The sequence below is a fragment of the Panicum virgatum genome, chromosome 5K (genome assembly GCF_016808335.1).
Source record: "Panicum virgatum strain AP13 chromosome 5K, P.virgatum_v5, whole genome shotgun sequence".
Taxonomy (NCBI): domain Eukaryota; kingdom Viridiplantae; phylum Streptophyta; class Magnoliopsida; order Poales; family Poaceae; genus Panicum; species Panicum virgatum.
This window is the reverse complement of record NC_053140.1, coordinates 57144616-57165811: the sequence shown is the minus strand read 5'-3', so window position 1 is coordinate 57165811 and position 21196 is coordinate 57144616. Positions and strand designations below refer to the sequence as shown.

Sequence of the window (21196 nt, the reverse complement as noted above, 5' to 3'; positions counted from 1 at the left end):
GTCCACAGGCTTTCTATTTTTTTATTTTTTTATTTGATTAATCGAGGCGGGCAGCCCAACCGCCTCGGTTAATGCTTGATTAACCGTGACAGTAGTTCCGAGGCGTTTGCAAAAACCGTCTCGATTAATGATTTTTGTCTGCCTCGGTTAATGTTTTTTATAGTAGTGCGAAAAGGCTTCACCTTGTGCTACCTCCTTATGAAGAGCACTCGAAACTGTAATCCATCGGGAGAGCCTTCAAGGTTAACCTAACCATGTCTGGCAGGTCTTGATGAGACGCTCAGAGTGATATGTGACCCTCATGATGGTATGATACAATCTTATCTTGGACGTTAAATCTGGCGATGGCCAACGAGAACATGCATGAGCTTTCATCTGGAGAAGTTAGGTAAAAAATGGATCATGCAAGCATTGCATTACCTCCAAGGTCTAGAAGACGATGATGTACCATTTTACCCTTAATTCTTCAACCCGGGAAAACCGGAAAAGGACAAGAGAACTGCTGGCTGGGCCAGCAATCAACTGCATGCCCCGGTCCACATTAGGAATAGACAAGAAAATTAGGGCGTAGGTAGGGCACCGCAGGGAAATGGTTTGGAAGCCTCTCAAAAGTTTTCTATTTGTCACCATCTCCTCCTCTAAGATCCAATAATTGGGATGTGCTTGCTGGTTCTGTGTATGTGCTCCTAGTCTTATCCTCGGCCAACCTACCTTGCAGAAATGAGAACTCATGACTGTTCAACACAAAGTGAGCCCGTGTAGTACAGTCACATTAACCAAATGCTAGTGGTAGCCTTTAGCAGCACGGTCTATTTCACTCGCCATCATTCTCATGCATGCAGGAGTCAAACTAGAGAGGTTTGGAAATCTAATCTCTATAATTAACTGCTATACTCAAATATTTTCTTCTTCTTTTTTTTAGCAAATCACCTCTGTAGAGAATAGATTAACATAGAAGCCACTCACACTCCCACCGCGGGCCCACCAGCAGACAGAGACACGCGAGGGCGCGCGCCCAGCGTTACTAGCCTCTCCACTCTCTCGCGCCAGTGAAGGCAGCATTCTCCTCGTCCCTCCCGTCCCGTGAGCACTCAACGAATCGCCGTGGTAATTACTCGGCCGCGGCAGCCATTAGCGGGCGCTAATCACGCCCAAAATTTAAGAGCCCCCCGCCTCGGCCTCGACCCACCTACCTGCGCTGTTGCGTTCTTCTCCTCCCCCACACCCAGCTGCGTGGCCGCACCGCACCGCACCGCGGCGGCGGCATCGGCAGAGCTGAACAGCGGCCGAGGGAGCGGGCGGACTTCCCGTGGCCTTTCGTCTGGTCCGGAGCCGGGGGCGGCGGCAGCTCGCGGAGCCTATGCGGCGGTCTCGGTGTCAGGTAACGGAGAGAATTTGGCTTGGTGATGGTCTCTCCTGTTTCGAGTTCTTGGGTGCGTGTGGGTGGTGGAGCGGCGCGGTGCTCGTGGGATTTTGGTGGCTGGTTTTGCGATGACGAATGGGTGTGTTGGGTAGCGGAGTGGCGGATCTATAGGATAGGAGGAGCTTCTTCACTTCATCTTCTACGTCTGGCTTCTCCTTTCAAGCTTCGATGCTTGTAAATTTGGAGCGAGGGGCTCCATGCTTCCAGCAACTGTACGAGGGGCTCGAGCCCCGTCCGCCCCGGTGCTAGATCCGCCCCACGGGGTGTGGAATGCAATGCTGATCAGTTTTGCGGTTTTGCCGGATTTCGGTCCTCAGCAATGAGCGATTCTCGGTCTCCTTCCGGGTAGCTTGCGTTGATTGGAGGTGCTCCATTTGGAAGTTTGAGATCCAGTTCAAATTTGAACCCCATCAGCTTCGTTAAGTTTTGCATCAGTGGCGTAATTTTCTCCTCCTTCGCCGAGGTGTTTGATCTTCTCCTCTTGTTTTGACGTTGCGTAGTGTTAACTTCTTTACTAGTTCGCCTACCTGTCGATGTCGCGGAGAAGAATTTGAATTAGCACTGTCGATTTTGGGCCTTCGATTCAGCTTTTGTCTGACAGATAATTTGTTTCCGAGCGCTGCTGCGCTTCAAAAGTGCCCCCTACACCCTTTCCTCAGTTATTTATTTATTTTTTTAGATTGTTTATTTATTTATTTTTTGTTTTGCAACTGCTCGGGGGCCTCTCTTTCCATCTTTCCCTTTCTTTTCTGTGGTGAGTTTAAATTCTCACTTTGATGGTGTTTTTTAACGGATCTGACGGCTCTCATGATTACCGACACTTTTGCCTTTCTTTCTTTTTTCGGCTTCCCTTTCCTATTATTTTCTTCCCTTCCCTTTTCTGCTTCGTTCAGTGTCACTGATGCAGCGAAGCTTGGTAGAACACGTCCTGAATTTCGTGCACAGTTGTGTAGACCATGAGCTACCAAGTTTCTTTTTTTCCCCTCGCTCCAGAGCAATCTCTACTTGCGTTTATGGTTTGTGCTGGTAGGGCTGAAAATTGCTGAATTCTGCAGAAGCACTTCTGTGCCAAATTCTGTATTTTTGGAGAACCTCAGCTTAATGGATAGGTAATAGAAATACACTTTTGTTGCTCTAGCTGATTATTGGGATTACAGGAGCATTTCTTTCTTTCTTTCTTCTTTCTTTCTTTCTTTCTTGTTTATTATCTCAGTTTAGTCAATGCTTTGTTTTAATTGGCCGTACATGTTTTGATCCTTTGAATTGCAACTGCTTTGAGTTGTTGGCATGTGAACTAATAGTGGCATGATATGGGTTGTTGAGAAGAAGACCATGTACCTGGCTGTATCTGGTTTCGTGCTTAGGGATTCAACTGCAGCTTGGAAGGTTGGAATTTTATGTCCGAAAACTTGAAACGAAAGGAAAGGATAGGTGCTGAAATAGAGGACCGGATGATTCAAGTAGAATTGACATGATGAATATATCATGTTATTAGCTTCCAGTATTCTTCAAAGTGTTCTAGAATTGTGTCCTTCACTTCTCCCTAACCCCCCTTCTCAGCCGTGGTGTTGGGCAAATATTGTAGACTTACTGATGTGTTCTTAAATCTTAAACTGCAATCTTTTACTTGCGGCGAAGGATGCACCAAACAGTGTTAGCTAACTTCTTTTTCAGCTGTTAGCATTTTAGATCAAATTTCAGCTATGCTGTTGTTTCCGGATTTTTAAGTATTCTTGCAAACAATTTCAGGGTTTGCCAGCTAACTTCGCCCAACTATGATGAATTAGCCGCACCATAAGTGATGGCGACGGAAGTCAATCAGACTTACTTTGCATGGTCACAAGGAGAGTCAACTGAACGGGATGGTCCTCAAGTAAGTTTTCTGATGTATTTTAGGTGATGGCTTTTGTTCAATTTATTTATACTATATAGCTTATTCAGAATGAAAATCTGGAAAATTTTGTTCTCGGCAGCTATTACTGGTGGTTAGTAGTCTCACCTTCGTTTTCTGCTGCAATTCTTTCTTTCTCCAGGGAGTGTCGGTATCCCAGACACTTGATCATGGCTCAATTTCCTTCGGAAGATTTGAGCTGGAGTCACTGTCGTGGGAGAAGTGGTCTGTATTTACTAATGACAGACGCAATGAAGAATTTGGAAAGTTCAACGGTTTAGTTGCTCAGAAGAAGGCTTATTTTGAAGAGTATTACAAGAAGATCAGGGAACTAAAGGCTTCACAACAACAAAACCAGCAAACTGAACTTATGCTGGAATACAGTGGTGATGGTAGTGACTCTAGCCAGACAGCAGAAGATGAGCAGGGTGCTGATCTTGAAACTCCCACTGGATCAGGAGCACCTGTGGATGACTATGCGGAAGAAGCTCCTCAGGAAACTATGTTGGAGCATGGACTGCAATACTTCGATGACCAAGGAAACAAAAGCTTCAATAAAGAGTTTTCCTCGTCTAATCTTTCTTCATCGACTGGAATTCTGCAGCAAACCGACCATGATGTTAGGGGAACTGTCCATGGTGATATTTCTGCCAGCAAAATGGATATGGGGCAACAGAACACGAGTTCTGGTCACGATGATACTAGAACAGCACATGAAGCTGCAAGGACTCCTAGAAGAATTATTGAGAAAGATTCCAGGCTGAGACACACTCCCAAGATAATACCAAAATCCATCAAAAACCTTTCAAGAAGTGCTGTGGATTACACATTTGCTAGTGAGGTAATAGCACAGATTTTGGTTCTGTATTTGTTTAACTTATAGATTACTTACTTGGTATCTATTAGCAAACTATAACCTTCCGAGGCCTGAAATTACGTACTAGCAACATAAGTGCATGGTATTTTGACTCGGCATACATCCTCTCAACTTTTCTGTTTCTCTACTCACTGAATTCAGCTAACTGAGTGCATTTTTGTTTTTGTATGCCCACAACACAAATTCTTTGGTAAATTCATAACACATTTTACACGAATCATTTCAGAGGCCTGGTTCAGTGAAGCCCAGTACAAGTATGGACCAGAAGACTAAGCCGGTACAAAGGCCAAATGCTGCAGCAACCCAGAAGATGGCTGGCACTCCAGAAAGGAGCAAGCTTGCAGGTCTCAGAAGACCTTCCTCAGCAGGTGTGCAAAGGCTCTCTACTGGAGAGCGGCGCCCCATTGCGAAAACGAATTCAAAGCCACTTGCTGATGTTTCCACCCCGCAACGACCTTCCACTGGTGAGAGACGCCCAGTCACCCGAGATATTGCACAGAAGCAAGCCAATGTCACAACACCACGCCGACCTTCTACTTCTGAAAGGCGTCCCATCAAAAGAGAGAGTGCAGCAAAGCATGCTGAGATTTCCTCTGTACGTCGGCCCTCTACAGGAGAGCGACGTGCTATTACTAGAGATATTGGTCTGAAAACAGATGTGAAGACGCCTAGCAAAGCAAGACCAACTGTGGCTCATCCAAAGAGTGAAGCAACTACAGTGGTATGTTCTTAATCCCTTTCTTATCTTGGCATTTTTTTTCAGCTAGATTATCATGATGGTAACTGAAGCACCTTTGTAGCAATTTTAGTGATGGCATTTTTTGTGTGGAAATCACTGTTCATAGCATCTTCATTTAGATTAGTGCTTACTTACATGTTCAATTAACGGGGTAAAGTTCTATTGCAGGGAATCTTAACATTTTATTTGTTCATGCAGGCCAATCCCAAAAAGGCTGTCACTCCAAATGCTGCTAGAAGTAGCAAGCTGGAAACCAAAAGGTAACACTACAATACAAACATATTGGCAGATTCTTGGAAACGTTGGTTTGGTGTGTTGGATTCTGATTGCTTTGTTTCTTTCCCTGCTTAAATGTACAGCAATAACAACAGATCGAAGGGGCCTTCAGCATTGGATAACCAGTCTACTAGGTCTAAAAGAATGGACTTGCAAGTGTCTGGCAAACAAAAATCAAGGTTCTAATTCTTAATTAATGTTGGAAAATCTAATGCTTCTAAAATATGATCATAAAAAAATTGTTTGCCATATTTCCTGACATCAACTTCTGGCTTTGTAGCTCTGTTAACCTTCCTCCAAGGAAAATTTTCAGTTCCAGTGTTGGGGAACCAGCAGTAGAAACCATTTCTAGGACAAAAAAGAAAGAGGTAACTTGCTCATAACTTTATGTACAATTCTTGCCTCTTTTTTTAAGCATGTGGGTTGTGACAAAATTGGCAGTTTCAATGAAATGTTTACCCTGAGTTAGACCAGTTGCAACTTCGTGTAATTAGTATCAGATAATACACTGAATTATGTTCAAATGCTTTCCATCTACTCAAAAAACATCTAGATGCTAATTTCTGTCATCTGCTGATAAATCCCACCAGTCCAACTGTGAACTTGCTTGCAGTAGCCAACAGTGGCTGACTGGCTGGACTACTGGGATTTTGCTTAGTGACTTGACTTAGTCTGGAGTTTCAGGTTGACTTACTGAATTCCAAGAATTCTTTATGTTTTAAACTACCACACACCACCAAGTCTTTTACAAATCGTCCATCTGGAACTGGAAACAGTTATATCTGAAATGAGGTTGTGAATGTAATGTAAATCTTGCACTCACAGTTCTATCGGATTTTCTAAAAACTGTTGCCAACCTTTTTGTAGGGCATTCAGGTGACAGTACAATCTCGAGTATCCACTTCTAAGAGAACACCCACTTTGCAGACTGGGAACTTAAAGACGAGGGCTCCAAATGTATGACTTTGCACACAGCACAGTATTCTTATTATGACTTTCACCAAGAATTCTGAGTTATTCATTTGTTGCTGAGGACGCTTTCTCATCGGATTTGACTTTTTGCCATGCCCTTTTCTGCAGCCACCAGCACCACCACCTCCTCCACTTCGGTCATCACAAATGATTAGCAAACCAACCGCCAGTACCTCATTGATTGGCGCAAGAAAACCAAAGTATGTTACCCATCATGAACATCAGAAAGCCATCTTATTACGCCTCACTGAAATCTCCTCAAATACGCTCATTTACTGTCTCAGCGCTCTTACCAAGGTCATCTCTCACCCATCCAATGCAGGGCTTCAGCGCCACAATGGCACTGATGCAGTGGAGATCAGAAAGCATCCATCCGATCTAGTGGTCCGCAGAACACGGTGGATCTGAGCAGCATCATTATCAGCCTTCCTTTTGCATGGTGTATCTGTAAATCTGAGTACCTCCGTTGGCCCTTTCTCTTTCTCTCCTTTCAGAGCAGCTCCAAGTGTAGCCTAGTGTACGTAGTCGCGCGTATCATATCCACCGGTGCCTAGCTTAATCGGCCGAGGAACTTAGAAGAGTGTAAATACCTGGAAATAAGTTTGCAGTTTTAGCTAAAAGTAAGTTCAGCCCAAATTTGTGAACATTCATGTATGTCATTAGCAATGGAAGTCGTCCTCCCTTCTCAGATTACATGGCAACTTTGGTGAATCTCTCTTTGCGTTCCCGGGGTTATTGTGCATTTGTGCTTGTCAGAGGATGGATCTCTCATCTCTCGCTCGCCCTCTGAAATGAAAGGAGGCACCAGCAGTTGAAGCTCAGCGATCAGGCAGATCTGTTTGAAATTCCTTGTGATCCGGTCCCAGTTTGGTTTTGTAGCGCGCTAGTGAATAGTGACACTTTGACCGATTATTACGGTGTCAAACAAAGTCAGTTTACAAAACCACTCCAGAATCCCCGTGCTAGTGACCCCGAAGAATCTAAGGAGGCATTTGACCGCGCGATTAGAGGATGATTACTGTAGCATCACTATAGCAAATTATCGATTAATTACTGTCATTAGATTCGTCGCGAAAAGTTACAACAATCTCTAAAAAGATTTTGCAAATAGACTTCATTCAATCCTTCATGCGGAAAAGATTCTCTTCTAGCGCTAGCGCTAGGATTAACGTGTACACGATCGACCGCGGCAGGCGACGGACTGACACCGGCCAGTGGGGATGTCAGGGGGCTCGGTGAGGACAGGCGCGGAGGTGAGTGGCGATCGCTTTCCGGTCAGGAAAGATGCGAGGCGATCTGAGCGCAGGCACGCCGCGTGCAGGCGGTACGAGGTTGGGGTCGCCGCCGCGCCCAGGACCGCACGGCCGGCAGCGGCAGCTCCGCACCGTGCCTGCGACGACGACGCCCCTCGCCGCGTCGACAGCGCGCCAAAGCGACAGGAAAGCCGGCCGTACCCATGATTAATCGTGGCTGGCAAGGCTGTGAAAGATGAGAGGGGGGAAAGAAGGGGGCCGTGCACCGCCGGCAACGGTGCCTTGGCTCGCCTGCCCGCCGGCCGATCCCCACCCCACACCGCTCCCACCTCCGTCCGTCCTCCTGCCGTCCCGCGGCAGGGCTAGCGTTCGCTCCGCCGGCGCCCGGCGGTGCGGGGGCGGGTGCAGTGCGTTTGACCTCGCGCCTGGCCGCCTGGGATGAGTGCCCCCATCAACGTGCGAACAGGGCAGGGCGCACATGAACGTACTAGCGATGCCGAATAATGCTTGGTTACTTCGAACCTGGCCCGATCCTAGGAAATGTTTGAGTTTGAATATAGGCCCCGTTGGGATTCTGCCCAGTCTCGGCCGTGATCATGGGTTTCCCGCGCACAGTCAAGTGGCAATGACACCTGTCGAGTGCATTGTATACCACGCAGCAGCCAATAACAAGATGTGTGTAGGTTGTAAGGGGGGAGCGAGTACCGTGAGTTGTGGTCTTGTAGAGGACGATGTTTGCACGTATTGTGTCATGTCTCTGTCGTTTTGCTGTTACTTCTTTCTAGATGAGGTTTCTTTGCCGTGGGACGAAAATCAATGGTGTAGAACACACCTGTATAGCTTACAAGAATATGTAACTTGATTTATCCACTTCCCACTAAAATGATAATGACGACACATCATGATTCTTAAGTAATGTGAACAATAACCTTGCATCACTTTGTTCGGATGGCTGTGGCTGGTGGCTGATGTTAATTTGCTGTGGAGAAAAGTACTGCTAGCTGCCTGGTGGCTCGTATTGATTTGGTATGAGAGAAAAATACTATTGCTGGTTGCCAGCAGAACAGAGTGCATATTTGAGTTGGATCGCACAAATGACATCTATTTTAAAAGTAGGAGACTATAAAGTACTCCCTCTGTCTTGGAATGTAGGGTATTTTGGATTTTTGCAGACAGACTATAGAGGTAAAGAAAAGACGCATACACCTCTCATTGTTACATTGTTCAATTAATCAAATGCTTAATTTTCAACAGGCCACACCAAAACCAAGGATAATATGCCTGGCCCACCACAATAGATTTCTTTACAAAACTAGCACCAAAATCAAAGAGATTAGCATACCTTTTTATTCAAAAAATCCTAAGATGCTTTACATTTAGATACAAATTTTAAATCTTCTAATGCCATACATTCTAGGACGGAGAGAGTAGTGAGCAGTGGCAGATCCAAAAATTGAGCATGGAGTGGGGTATTTCTCCTTCTTCCCTCCCCTTTTTTCTTCTTTTTCCTCCTCCTCCTTTTCTTCTTCATCTACTTCATCCATGGGTAAAGAATATTGGGGAGAGCGTTGTCGTGGTGTGTGTGTGTGTGTGGGGGGGGGGGGGGGGGGGGCACTGAGCTGGAAAGGTGTAGCTAGTCACAATTAGTAGACCACCAAGCCATCCATACTGGGCCTGTCAAATGAAATTGCAATTGGGAATGGAGATTTTAGAGATATAATAGGAGATTTAGAGGGAAGCTCATGGGCAAGGTTTGGCTGGAGGCAGAGGTGGTTTGCGAGCAGGGCTCCTGTATGTTGAGGAGCCGCCAATAAGATGTTCGAGGATGCTTGATCCGAATGGTCGAGGCAAGAATACTATATGTTGGTTGGTTATACAGTAAACAAGAGGTGAGGGCGCGGTATAGAAGTGATGGGACACTACTGAAGCGCCATGGCCGGCCGAAGGAAGAAGCTGCGGAAGGAAGAAGAGGACTAGAGGAAAAAGAAAGAAGGAGAATTGTCAGATTAAGAGTTGATAAAGATCTAACGGTCTGATATATTTTGATATGCTATATAAAAAGTTAATGTGCTTATTTCAACTACCAAAATTAATAACATCCCTACGTCTACTCCATCATCCAAATACTACAGTTTCTGGTGGTCACAGAAGAGTCGGCAAACGGGAGAACCACGAAACCTGGTGGTGGAATGGGCGGGTACACGTATCAATTCGACCTACTCCACGCAGGCTCGGGTGGGGACGACCGAGGCTGGAGGTCCGGTGCCTACCGAGCCGCAAGACAACTGGAGACAGCCTGTCTCCCACCCCCCTCCGCTCTTCTTCGCTCTGTCTCCGCTCTCTTTCCTCCCCCCTCTCTTTCTCTCTCCTCCTCAACCCTTCCCCCATTCCCCACTGCCTCGCTTCACCGCCTCCGTCGCTAGGGCTCCATTCCCCTCCACCCCCGCCGCCGCCGGATCCCACCTCGCCTCGCCACCGCCGCCGGTTCGACCAAGGAATCGCCGGATTCGGTGGTGTTTCTCGGCTGCCTCGGCTTCCGCCGCCGGAAGGCCCCTGGCGGCGCTCCCCGCCGCCTTCCGGCCTTCGCTGAGGTGATTTGCTAAGAGCTTGCGCAGTCTCTCCGAAGCTTTTTAGGCAACTCTTTTTGGTGATCCTTTGCTTACTGTGGTGGTAAATGGTCTGGGTTTGAGCCGTTTAGCTGCGGGGAACGAGCGAATATATTGCTTATTGTAGTATTTGAAGAGCTAACAAGTGCTATTCTTGCTATTTCTGAAGTGGTTAGGAGTTAAAAAAAATAGCTGTGTTCTAGTGCAGGAATGGTAAGTTTTCAGTTAGCTGATTAGAGCAATTTGCCACCTACTTAAATGCCCTAGGTTATGCGCTTACTGATTTACCTGATCAAGTTACGGCATTTCAGTACTGTATTAACTGCACGAGCTGTCACTGATGGATTTGTCCTTGTGTGAGCCCTGGAGGTCTAGTGTATAATCAAATATCAAATAAAATCAAATGAATTCGCATTAAGGCGTTGTGGTGGTGAAGGGAAAATATCTTTTTTGGGTACTAGTCTTTGCAAATTTGCTTTCTTGTTGCAATCAATCTTATACAGTCGCTTGTCGATTGCAGTTCTGTAGAAGCTGGACATCCTTGAGACTTTGAAGGCAGCTGAGTATATGGTATTTGTGGGCCATTGTGCTGTCGATGCGAGCGGAGAGCATGCGTGGCAACTGTTCTTCGGGTGATGCCCCTGACCAGAGTAGCTGCCGATGCATTCGGTGTGTTGACAATTGCACTGTTTGCCCTGTTCGCTGCTCTGGGCCTCTTCTGCATTTTCCAGTCAGTCTACTTCAGGTGTCGGATTCGGAGAGGGTCCTCCTTCCTTCTGCTTGGTTACTTTAACGGTCCATGGGTGACTCGCATTGCTCTGATTCTGATCACCATTTGGTGGGGAGTAGGGGAGATAGTGAGGTTGAGCTTCTTGAAGAAAAAGTTGTTCTCAAGCTTAGTGGGGCAGAGGAATATATGTGATGTGTACATACTTTCGAATCTAGGGTTTGCAGAGCCAGGGATCTTCTTTGCATTTGCATTCCTGCTCCATGGCTCATTACAGAAGAGGGAGCTGGGCACTTTGAACCAAAGATGGAATTGGAAGTCCATGGCCTACATGTTGGTTTTCTGCATTCCAGTGTTCCTTGTGCAGGCAGTTCTAGTGTTTGTTGGGCCAAAATTTGTTAGAGATGAGAACAGTGAACCGGGGAGGAGAAAGATTGCTAAATACTTCATACGGACATCTATGGCAGTTGGAGATACAAGCGTTTGCACTTACCCATTGTTTGGCACCATTTTTCTGGGACTTGTAGATGCTATCCTGATGAGCTATGTATCATATGTCGGAACTCGGGTGCTGTCCTTGGTCATCAACAAGGCACTGCGAAGGAGGGTTTCCCTGCTGATGCTGTCAGTGCTCTGCTTCCTTCCTATCAGGGTTCTTCTCCTTGGGTTTTCAGTCCTACCCAAGCCGGGAGATGTTGCCTTCGAGGGCATTATCTTCCTATCATTCTTGATGATGCTGTCCTGCACAACTGTTGGGATTCTCTTGCTGGTTTACTACCCTGTAGCTGATTCGTTGGCCCTCAGAGATATAGGCCACAGGGAAATAGCAGAGATGGTGCCCTATGATGATTATTACTATGAAGGTGCGTCACTTGTGGCCAACCAGAGTTTCCGAGAAATTGAGCGGAATTCTGACACTTCAACGAAGCGGGGCTCCATATCCTTCCGCACAATGATCAGGGAAGACCAGCTCCAGCAGGATGGTGCAGATGAGATTGGCTTCTCTTCTCGCAGCGGTGTCCAAATTGGATCACCCTCAGGATCTTCGCCAAGTGCGGCAATGCCCATGCTCCCTCTCAAGGAAGTACCTAGATACTAAGCAGTATTCACCTGTGCCTTTTGCCCTCTTTTATGTTCTCCCTTTTTTTCCCCTTCCTCTTCTTCTTCTTCTTCTTCTCCCTCTTACTACCTTAATGATAACAGTTTTGTGGCAATCAAAAGGTTTTTGTAAAGTTTTCCCAGTAGCTTGACTCATCATTAGTCCAGTACTCTAATTCCATTTATCAAAGTAGCAAGTAGCTAGATCTTGCACTGGCATTGGCTGGAGAAGGCTGAGTTGGAATTCACTTTTGGTTGGTTTTGCTGCTCCACAACTCATAATATCTTAGCCAATAAGTTACACCATGGACTAGGCTGGAATGGGCCTCTGCTGTGTCGTCTATTCCTTAGCTGTTTGTCTCTGTGACAGCTGTGCGATGAGTATAATATTTCCCTCTTGGCCTTGAATTGAAGGATAGGCAGGGGTCTGCCTGTTATAAATGGGCTTGGGAAAAATTTAGTACTATATACTGGGTAAGGACCAAGGACCACAACCAAGGGCTTCCATATCTGTACACCCTTTTTCTTATCTGTTCAAACAACAAGTTTAACGGTAAAGATATTGATAGTAACAAATGTTTGACCAGATTTTAAGTCAAACACTAATTGAGACTCGATGCAGATTGTGTTTTTCGTCTTCAGTTTTGTGTTTCACTGTCACCTGGATGGCCGGATGAATTCTGTGCCACTTTGTTTTTGATCGGTATGTTCTATGAATTTGATATCACTAGATGTGGTGGATGGCCGAGGGGCCCAAGACCTGCCATGGCCCCTAGCTGACAGCTTGTCTTTGCAAGGATTTTGTCATCAGCTGGGCTGGAGTCTTTGGCGGTTCACACCTCCTGTCTTCGTGCTTGCTGTTGACCTCGCCTAGGTCCGCGGATGTTTCCATCTAGTAAATGTTTATGCGCAGAGCTGCGCGTGATCTAGATGCCCGTTGCCTGGGCTGGAATCCAAGGCTTTCCTCGCTGGAATTAGTCAACTGGACAGTGGAGGCTGTGTCATTTTTGCCGTTGCCTTTTTGTCCTGCTGCAAATTTTCTACTGCGCTGGAGTTCTCTGCCAGTACATCATCGGATTCCTGAATCCGGGGCAATACGGGCAGCTCTGGTACTTAGGGCCTTGCGGCTCCCATTTTATTCGTTAATTTTATTATCGGCCGTGCGTCCTCCGTTGTTACGTAGTACTAAGATGCATGTGATCCTTGTTCTTCGATGGGTCTGGTATCATCAGTTTGTCTGGGCCTGTTTCATGTTTTTATGATTACCCACCCTAGAAACTGATTCCAATTCAGTTCAATTTCAAGGATCCAAACATGCCCTTTGGAGAATCACTCGTCTCTCAAATAGGAGCTGGTCTTATTTCGGCTGATTCAATAGTATTTCATAAGAGAGAATAAATCGAAATAAGCTGAATATAGGGAAAATGAACAGTGTTTCTAATTGTACTGAGCGATCCGGGGAAGTCCTTTCACTGACCTGACTGAACACATCCCGAAAGGAAAAACGCTGGAACCACCTGTCGCCAGTCGCCACCTCTGTTTCTTCCATCCTTCTCTCTTCTTTTCACGGCTGCTGAATCGTCGAGGAGCTCAGCATGGAAGACCGGCATCCGGGAGCCGTGTCCTCTCAAATAAACTCGGCTGCATCCCGAAGGAATTCATGTGGGCCGTGTTGGACACAGCGCAGCGCAACGTACGTGCGTTCAGTACAGACTGGTGCCGCAGGCATGTGCATCGCCATCGGGAGCGTGCGCCACTACCACTAGGCAGCCAACTAGTTCTCGCTACTCCATCATCCATCGTAAAGAAACAGAGCAGCCGATTTGGTTTCTCGGCGGCGATCTGCGATCCGCCGCGGGCGTGGTCCCGGCCAGCCGGGCTCCCAGCACCCCAGGTGGATCGCGGGGCCTGGCAGGATCGTCCTAGTTGGACGCGCATCTTCCTTGCGGAATCGGGGGAAGAGGCTAGAGACGGCGAAGCTTGTTGCGCTGGCGCAAGTGGCGAGCTCATGTGCCAACTTGTTCGACGACATTCTCCGGTGGCCTTCCGGCCCGTGTGCCGCGGCGGCGGCGGCGGCGGCGGCGCCGGTGCGCTGCGGCGCGGTGGCGAAACTGACAGTGCCACATTGCCATGCTAATGTGTGGGCGGGCTGCCGTAGCCCGCAGCTGTGGACCTGGACTCCTGGCTGGTCCCCCTGTGGAAGTGGAACGACGAGCTCGCTGCTCGGCGAACGCGCTCCGAGCTCCGTCCGGATCACGTCGAGCGAGATCGCGGCTCGCCTCGTGCATCAGTTTGGGCTCTGGTGCTGATAGGGCTTCCTCGTGGTCTCATGGAGGACTTAGGCCCACGATCCAGGTAGCCGGTAGGCCCAACATAGTAGACGACGCTCCCGGCTCGGCAGGCCCTCGGACGCTGTTGTGGGCTGTGGCTGCCGTTGCGGTCCTCGTACGCGCAGTCCGGCCGCCCGCCGCCAACCGCGATCGAGAGTCGAGACCCTAACCCGAGGTCAGGCTCCTCTTCGTGCTCTAGTGGCGATGGCGTCGTTCTCGGAGAGTCGGATGCGCTGCCGGAAGAATGTAAATTGTATGGATATTTTTTTATTGTATTTGAATTTGATTTAATTTAAAAGAGTTTTTATCTGTCTGTATCCGATTCCGAGTATTTAATATCCGTAACCGATCTGTATCCGAATGCTCAAAAGTTATATTTTTATGATGTCGATATCCATTATAATTTTATTCGACAAAAAGTAACACTATTCGTATCCGACTCCGCATTCGAATACAAATATAAAAACAAATATGATATCAGTGATATCTGTCCGTATCCGATCTATTTTCATCCCTGTCCAAGAAACCCCGCGGCGGCCCGCGAGAAGATCTTCAAGACCAAGTGCACGCAGTTCGACAAAGGTGCCGGCCACAACAAGCCAGGAGAGCGGCAGAACCAATCGCCACATGCCCACTGGATAGGCGTTATGTAAAATACTATTGAAAAATTATTTCATTTCGAAAAATACCATTTCATTAATTTTTACAGTGAACCAGTCATTTCTTTCTCCGTTGAACAAGGGGAAATATCTTCTTCCTCCCTGGTTTCGAAACCCAGGTGCCGTGCTGTTTCGAAACCAAAGAATTTTGCAGACCACGCAGTTTAGCAGTTGGAATCGCACCAGGAGCTTCTCTTGCCTGATACCCCTGGGCCCTGGATAGAAACAACCAAACCGTTCGTTCAAAAAGAAACAACCAAACCGGCATCACACTGACACAGAGGGCCCACGCCCCAGCTTGCGTTTGCTCTGCCCGCGCCCCACGTAGTGCCACGTGCTCCTCTCCTTCCTCTCCAGCGCCTTCCCGTTCCCCACTTCCTCCCTGCTCTCCCCACCACCTCTTGGTCTTATCGCTTCCGCGCTCTAATGGCCTCACACCCCGCCGCCACGCAGTAAACGAAGACGACGGGCCCCACTCCCTGGCACCCTCCCCCCGCGCCCCTTCCCATGAGGCAGCCGCACCTCTCGCCGCAGCCCTCCCCCTCCCCCTCCCCCGTCCTCTCCTCCCACTTCTCGCCGCCGGCGGCGCTCGGGGCCTCGCCGTGGCGGCGGCGGCGGCTGCACCGGGGGCGGGCCTTCCAGCCTCCTCTCTCCTCGCTGCGGGATCCCAACAAGGCCACGCTACGCAAGGCCTCGCCCAACGTCCCCTTCCGCCTCGGCGGCGGCGGGAGCGGCAACCCCAAGGACCGCCGCCCCGTCGCCGATAAGGAGGAGGAGTCGGCGGCGGAGGGCTCTGGCGGCGCTGGGGCGCTCACAGGGACGCTGCTCGCTGGAGCGCTCTTGGTTGGGGTCGTAGGGGGCTTTGGGGCGGCCGGCTACGTGTACAAGGACCAGATCAACTCCTTCCTCACGCAGTTCTCTGGGTTCATTGATGGTAATGGGCTCACCAACCTTTGCTCTTCAGCTCTTATTTCCGTGTGCTTGTTTTAGCTCAGCTGGTGACTGGATACGAGTATACGACTATACGGGTGTTTTGATTTGGTTAAAAGCTAGTGGTCTTGAACTAGTGTTTTCAATGACATGGGTACAGTACTACAGTTGCAATGTGTGGATGTCATGTTTCAAAGAAGTATACGTCTTAACTGTCATAAATTATAGTGACAATGATACCATTTAGCATCAGCATTTACCCCTGTAGGGGATCCCAGTATTACGTCGTTGTCTGCCCATTCTGATCACTCTGTGGATTGCACAATATGCTGTAATTCTGTTATACGGAGTATATGGGAAAATAAGAACCGAAGAACTGATCAGTTGCATGTCTGCACTGCTTCATGTTCGATTGTCATGGAAGTGTTGTGCATGACCCTTAGTTGGATATTTTTGGCTAAACTGTTTTATTGCCTTATATGGACAGGTTATGGTCCTGCTGGATATGCTCTTTTCGTACTTGTATATGCAGGCTTGGAGGTGTGTTCTCAAGTTAGCAACCTTGGTTCGTTCTCATTGTAGTGTTGTAGAAGCTTATGATCATATCCATGACAGTAGCAGTCACCTGCAGATTATAGTACAAAGTTGAAAAAGTTTTGCCACATGCATGTAATAGCTTCTGAATATTTACGATATTATTTTACTTCATTTCAGGTTCTTGCGATTCCAGCAATACCTCTAACCATGTCAGCCGGTCTATTATTTGGCAGTGTTACCGGTACAATTATTGTTTCAGTCAGTGGAACAGTAAGTAACCCCGCATCAATAGCACTTGTGTTGCTAATTCATCCCCTATGGTTGCAGTTCCTTTCTGAACTCTATTATTTTGTAGCTAGCTGCAGCGGTCGCCTTCCTTATTGCTAGATACTTTGCCAGAGAGCGAATTCTCAAACTGGTTGAAGGAAATAAGAAGTTTCTAGCTATTGATAAGGCAATTGGTGAAAATGGATTTAAAGTTGTTACTCTGCTTCGTTTGAGTCCCCTATTGCCTTTCTCCCTTGGGAACTACCTATATGGCTTGACTTCAGTGAAGTTCTTGCCTTATGTCTTGGGCAGGTTAGTTTCTATTTATTTTTTGCTTGCATTCAGTGTGGTTCTTATCTTCAATTCTATAAGCTGCATTTAGTGAGAAGCTATTTTCTTCTGCATGTCATGTGAATTGTGATGCAGTATTGTCAATCTGGAAGTGTGTATTTTATGAGACCAAAAGAATAGCAAATTTCATATGATATATCTGGTTATGACTTTGAGACTATCACTTTCGTGCTAGTATAGTTGGTTGTGAGAAATGATGCTAACACTATGGTTGTTCAAAAACCCTGTTAGCTCTGCTATAACCATTTTTGTGCCATTCACATGCAGTTGGTTGGGAATGCTTCCAGGATCATGGGCTTATGTCAGTGCTGGTGCATTTGGGCGAGCTATAATTGTAAGTTCTTAAATCATCAGTATTTTTTCGGTCATCTTCGGTAAAAGAACTTACGCTGCCAGAAAAGTGGATCTGTTCTTTAATATCTACATGTTTTGTGCTATCGAGTTATTTTCCAGCTTCTAATAGCTGCTAGGCTGTTCTATTCCGTACATACCATATGGCCCGGGCTCCTGTTCATATTAGACCTCAGAGTCATTAACCTAGTGTTCAGCATCCAGCATGACAATTATTAAGAGTTTATTCTAGGCAAGAATACTCAAGATGTTCACATATTCCAATGCAGACATCTTAGAACACCTCAAGACATCAATTAGTGTTTCAATCTATTTAGCAGTTGATGTTCTCATCTTTAGCACAGCAGTTCAAAAAATTCTTGAGAATATTAGAATGATAGAATCTGGTGTTAAGTGTCAACAGCAGAGTATCACATGGTTCTGTTGACTCCTAATATAGTGTTACCCTTTCTGGGTGAGGATTGATGAGAAAAATGTAACTATAGTGAGCAAAATGATCTCTATTGGTTTTCCTATTTGCATATGACCATTGAAAAAAAATCAGTGGCTTAAATCGAATAATGACATTGCTTTCTCATTTTCACAGCAAGATGAATCGGAGATTGGTTTGCAAGGAAATGGCCAGCTATGGACACTGGGTGTAGGGTTATTATTTACAGCCGTTGCTGCTGCTTATGTAACAAGGCTTGCAAAGGTAATGATTTTCTATTATTGGTATGGAGTATGGACTTCACATACCTATATAATGTGGCAATTCACAAATGAGATTCCTGGAAAAAGGCGTGAGCTAACAGGGTGTATCAGTAATGATACCTCCAGATAGCAAAACTTCATGAATGCTTGGGGATTATTCCCAATAGTGCTTAATTTGTACTGACTGCTCTCTTTCATCGGTTTTTTTTTTCTTTCAGGATGCTGTAAAGGAGATCGACGATTAGAATGGTAGGACACTCTAATAGAAAGGAGGGCCCTCTGGATAGTATACTAGCACATTGTACATCACTGGCACCTTTGGTGCAATCTAATCTAATGGAAAATCAATTTTCTGAGGGAATTTTTATCTCCTGTTTGATGTGGTCTCAGTTTCCAATGAACTGGAATTCCTATTTTGTCATACCGCTTGATTCACTCTACCATGAACAATTGAACATTCACAGGCCCCTCTGAATCTACCAAGATCCAACAGTGAAAACTCTGCCGGGTCTACCTACCAGTAATCACCACAAGAACAAGCTCCATCCTTCATATGGTGGAAGCAGTTCGCATCTCTCAGAATGATCTCCCTGCCGTACACCTTGGCGACCATCTTGATCGCGGCGTGGCAGTCGCCACACACCCGGAGGTTCTTGAACACGCGGATGGGCGCGGTCGCCGGCACGGCGAGCAGCCCGAAGGCCACCGCGAGCCTCTCGCTGTGATACGCCAGCCCCCTCTCCCTCCCCTCCGACGCCTCGTCCTGCAGCGCCCAGTCCGTGTCCGGCACGTACCCCTCGGCCCGGATCCTCACCGTCATCTCCTCCACCTTCCCGTAGATCTCGGCCGCGCGCGGGTGGCCGCGGTCCTCGACGTGGAACAGGTGCGCCACGCCGTTCACCCCGACCCAGCTGCACCCGGGCTCCTTGGTGATCCCTCTCGACTTCATCAGCGCGCGGATCCTGGCCACGTCGCCCCATCGCCTCGACCGGGAGTAGAGGTTGGAGAGCATGACGTACGGCACGGCGTCCGTCGGGTCCAGCCTCCACACCATCTCCGCCGCGCGTTCGGCGAGCTCCGCGTTCCGGTGCACCCGGCACGCGCCCAGCAGCGCCTTCCACACCGTGGCGTCCAGCTCCGTCGAGCTCCGGTTCAGCAGGTCCATGGCCTCCTCCAGCCGCCCCGCCCGGCCTAGCAGGTCGACCATGCACGCGTAGTGATCCGGCCCGGGAGCGATGCCGTAGTCGGCGACCATGGACCGGAAGTGAGCCCGGCCGGCGTCGACGAGCCCAGCGTGGCTGCACGCGAAGAGCAGGCCGATGAAGGTCACGTAGTCCGGCCTGTACCCGGACCGGACCATGTCGGCGTAGATCGCGAGCGACTGCCTTCCGCGCCCATTCTGCGCGCACCCGACGATCAGGGCCGTCCACGTGATGGTGCACCGCGCCGGCATCGCGTCGAACACCGCCCGTGCGTCGCGCAGCGCGCCGGTTTTGGCGTACATGGACACGAGCGAGTTCCCGACCGAGAGGAACGGCTCGAACCCGCGCCGGACCGCGGTGGCGTGCACCGACCGTCCCATGTCGAGCATGGTGGAGCCCGCGCACGAGCTGAGCGCGGCCGCGACGGCGAACTCGTCGGGGTCGACCCCCGCCGCCACCATGCCGCGGTACACGCGGACGGCCTCGCCGTGCGCCCCGGCGCGCGCGAGCCCCGTGAGGAGGGAGGTCCAGGTGACCACGTCCCGGTCCGGCATTCCGTCGAAAACGGCGCGCGCGGCGGCCGGGCGGGACAGCTTAGCGTAGGCGTCGACGAGCGCGTTGGCGACGTGGAGGTGGGACGCGAGGCCCGCGCGGAGGAGCAGGGCGTGCAGCGCGCGCGCCGCGGGCGGGGCGCGCAGGAGCGCGGCGGAGTTGAGGAGCGGCGGGAGGGTGTACTCGTCGGCGCGCAGGCCCCGGGCGCGCATCTCGCGGAACAGGGCGAGCGCGCGCGGGTAGAGCCCAGCGCGGGCGCAGCGGGAGATGGCCGCGTTGTAGGCCACCAGCCCCGTGCCCGGCGGTAACGCCATCGCCGTGGTGGTGATGCGGTGCCCGTGGAATCGGATGGTGCGGCGGCAGATCACGAGCCGCGCGCACAAGGTTCAGGGCCACGCCTGTGCTTGACTGCTTGTGCATGCATGCTCACATCACCAGACACTCCATCGGGTTGCATCACAGGATCAAGCGTGGTGTGTTCTCTAGCTTAGATGCTGCTCTAATAGATGGAGCTTTATTTTCCTTTTTTTTTCTTGTTTTGCTTATTTTCTTGGAGTGCATCTTCTTTTTTTTTTTGTTCCAAAAAAAATGGTGAAGGATCGATGGAACGAAGATTACAGCGATTGATTTGGCCTGCGGGTGCAGCTTAGCTTTCCTCCCCTAGAGTAGTAGAGTCCCTCCTGCACTGCTCACTTGCTCAGTCTTGGAAAATCAAGGTAGCCGCCCCCAGCAGAAGAGGACCTCCTGCCAGAGTTGTGCCGGTCGGTCGCAATTCGCAAAACAGCAACGGCGTCGGGTTACGGCCCACGGGCGATCCTTCGCAGCTGCACGCACCGGGTTTTGCTGCCGGCGGCCAAACTCGCTGACTACTAAACCGACCAAGTTCTAATGGCTTGTACTCCATGTGTGCAGACGATAGGCAGGTTGATTTTCTCCACTAACTTGAGCAGCACCAGATTTCGCTTTCACTTTCACTTTCAGGAAGCCCAACGTGCCCATTGCACGGACAAGGACAGGACGACGACCCCGCCGGCTGCTGCGCAGCTGAAGGTGTTGTTTGTTTACTGGTATTTTTTTTTTAAGACTATGTCATATCAAAAGAAATCTTGCTATTTTGGAGTATCAAATAAAATTTGTTTATAAATTTTTTTAACAGCTAAGTGCTAATTCGCGAGACGAATCTAATGAGTCTAATTAGTTCATAATTCGCTACAGTGATGCTACAGTACCATCCGTTAATTATGAATTAATATACCTCATTAGATTTGTCTCGCAGTTTAGTCCTAGAGTTCTGCAGTTAGTTTTATAATTAATCTTTATTTAATACTGCTAAATACTAAGATTCTTTTTGATGTGACATAAACTAAAATTTAGTTTCTGAAATCAAAACCCCGAAGTTGAGCTGGATTCGGAAGAGGCGTTGAACGAGATGTCGCCGGCCGGCTCGCCGCCTGTCCGTGAC

The 21196-nt window shown here is 48.6% G+C and overlaps 4 protein-coding genes across 4 annotated transcripts; 3 read left to right on the top strand and 1 right to left on the bottom strand.

Moving 5' to 3' along the window:
• The first annotated feature begins 1051 nt into the window (after positions 1 to 1051).
• Positions 1052 to 6879, top strand: LOC120708904 (protein WVD2-like 7). The gene is made up of 10 exons (XM_039994339.1): positions 1052 to 1381; positions 3173 to 3296; positions 3457 to 4155; positions 4418 to 4912; positions 5129 to 5190; positions 5290 to 5385; positions 5487 to 5574; positions 6074 to 6163; positions 6287 to 6378; positions 6501 to 6879. The coding sequence occupies exons 2-10, from the start codon at positions 3225 to 3227 to the stop codon at positions 6523 to 6525; spliced, it is 1719 nt and encodes a 572-aa protein (XP_039850273.1). The 5' UTR covers positions 1052 to 1381; positions 3173 to 3224; the 3' UTR covers positions 6526 to 6879.
• Positions 6880 to 9747: 2868 nt separating this feature from the next.
• LOC120708905 lies at positions 9748 to 12128 on the top strand. Its single transcript, XM_039994340.1, has 2 exons — positions 9748 to 10022; positions 10558 to 12128. Exon 2 carries the CDS (start codon positions 10673 to 10675, stop codon positions 11861 to 11863), a length of 1191 nt encoding a protein of 396 aa, XP_039850274.1. The 5' UTR covers positions 9748 to 10022; positions 10558 to 10672; the 3' UTR covers positions 11864 to 12128.
• A 3060-nt stretch (positions 12129 to 15188) lies between these two features.
• On the top strand, positions 15189 to 18347 carry LOC120708903 (TVP38/TMEM64 family membrane protein slr0305-like). Its single transcript, XM_039994338.1, has 7 exons — positions 15189 to 15785; positions 16269 to 16321; positions 16496 to 16588; positions 16674 to 16897; positions 17204 to 17270; positions 17874 to 17981; positions 18199 to 18347. The coding sequence occupies exons 1-7, from the start codon at positions 15359 to 15361 to the stop codon at positions 18223 to 18225; spliced, it is 999 nt and encodes a 332-aa protein (XP_039850272.1). The 5' UTR covers positions 15189 to 15358; the 3' UTR covers positions 18226 to 18347.
• Positions 18348 to 18377: 30 nt separating this feature from the next.
• Positions 18378 to 20531, bottom strand: LOC120708902 (pentatricopeptide repeat-containing protein At2g03880, mitochondrial-like). Its single transcript, XM_039994337.1, has one exon. It carries the CDS (start codon positions 20046 to 20048, stop codon positions 18495 to 18497), a length of 1554 nt encoding a protein of 517 aa, XP_039850271.1. The 5' UTR covers positions 20049 to 20531; the 3' UTR covers positions 18378 to 18494.
• Between the last annotated feature and the right edge of the window lie 665 nt (positions 20532 to 21196).

Coding starts and splice junctions, on each gene's coding strand:
- LOC120708905 (XM_039994340.1), top strand. CDS start 10,673: ATGCCCCTGACCAGAGTAGCTGCCGATGCATTCGGTGTGTTGACAATT.
- LOC120708902 (XM_039994337.1), bottom strand. CDS start 20,048: ATGGCGTTACCGCCGGGCACGGGGCTGGTGGCCTACAACGCGGCCATC.
- LOC120708904 (XM_039994339.1), top strand. CDS start 3,225: ATGGCGACGGAAGTCAATCAGACTTACTTTGCATGGTCACAAGGAGAG. Junction 4,913..5,128: donor AGAGTGAAGCAACTACAGTG/GTATGTTCTTAA, acceptor TTGTTCATGCAG/GCCAATCCCAAAAAGGCTGT. Junction 5,575..6,073: donor CTAGGACAAAAAAGAAAGAG/GTAACTTGCTCA, acceptor ACCTTTTTGTAG/GGCATTCAGGTGACAGTACA.
- LOC120708903 (XM_039994338.1), top strand. CDS start 15,359: ATGAGGCAGCCGCACCTCTCGCCGCAGCCCTCCCCCTCCCCCTCCCCC. Junction 16,322..16,495: donor TTGTATATGCAGGCTTGGAG/GTGTGTTCTCAA, acceptor ACTTCATTTCAG/GTTCTTGCGATTCCAGCAAT. Junction 17,982..18,198: donor ATGTAACAAGGCTTGCAAAG/GTAATGATTTTC, acceptor TTTTTCTTTCAG/GATGCTGTAAAGGAGATCGA.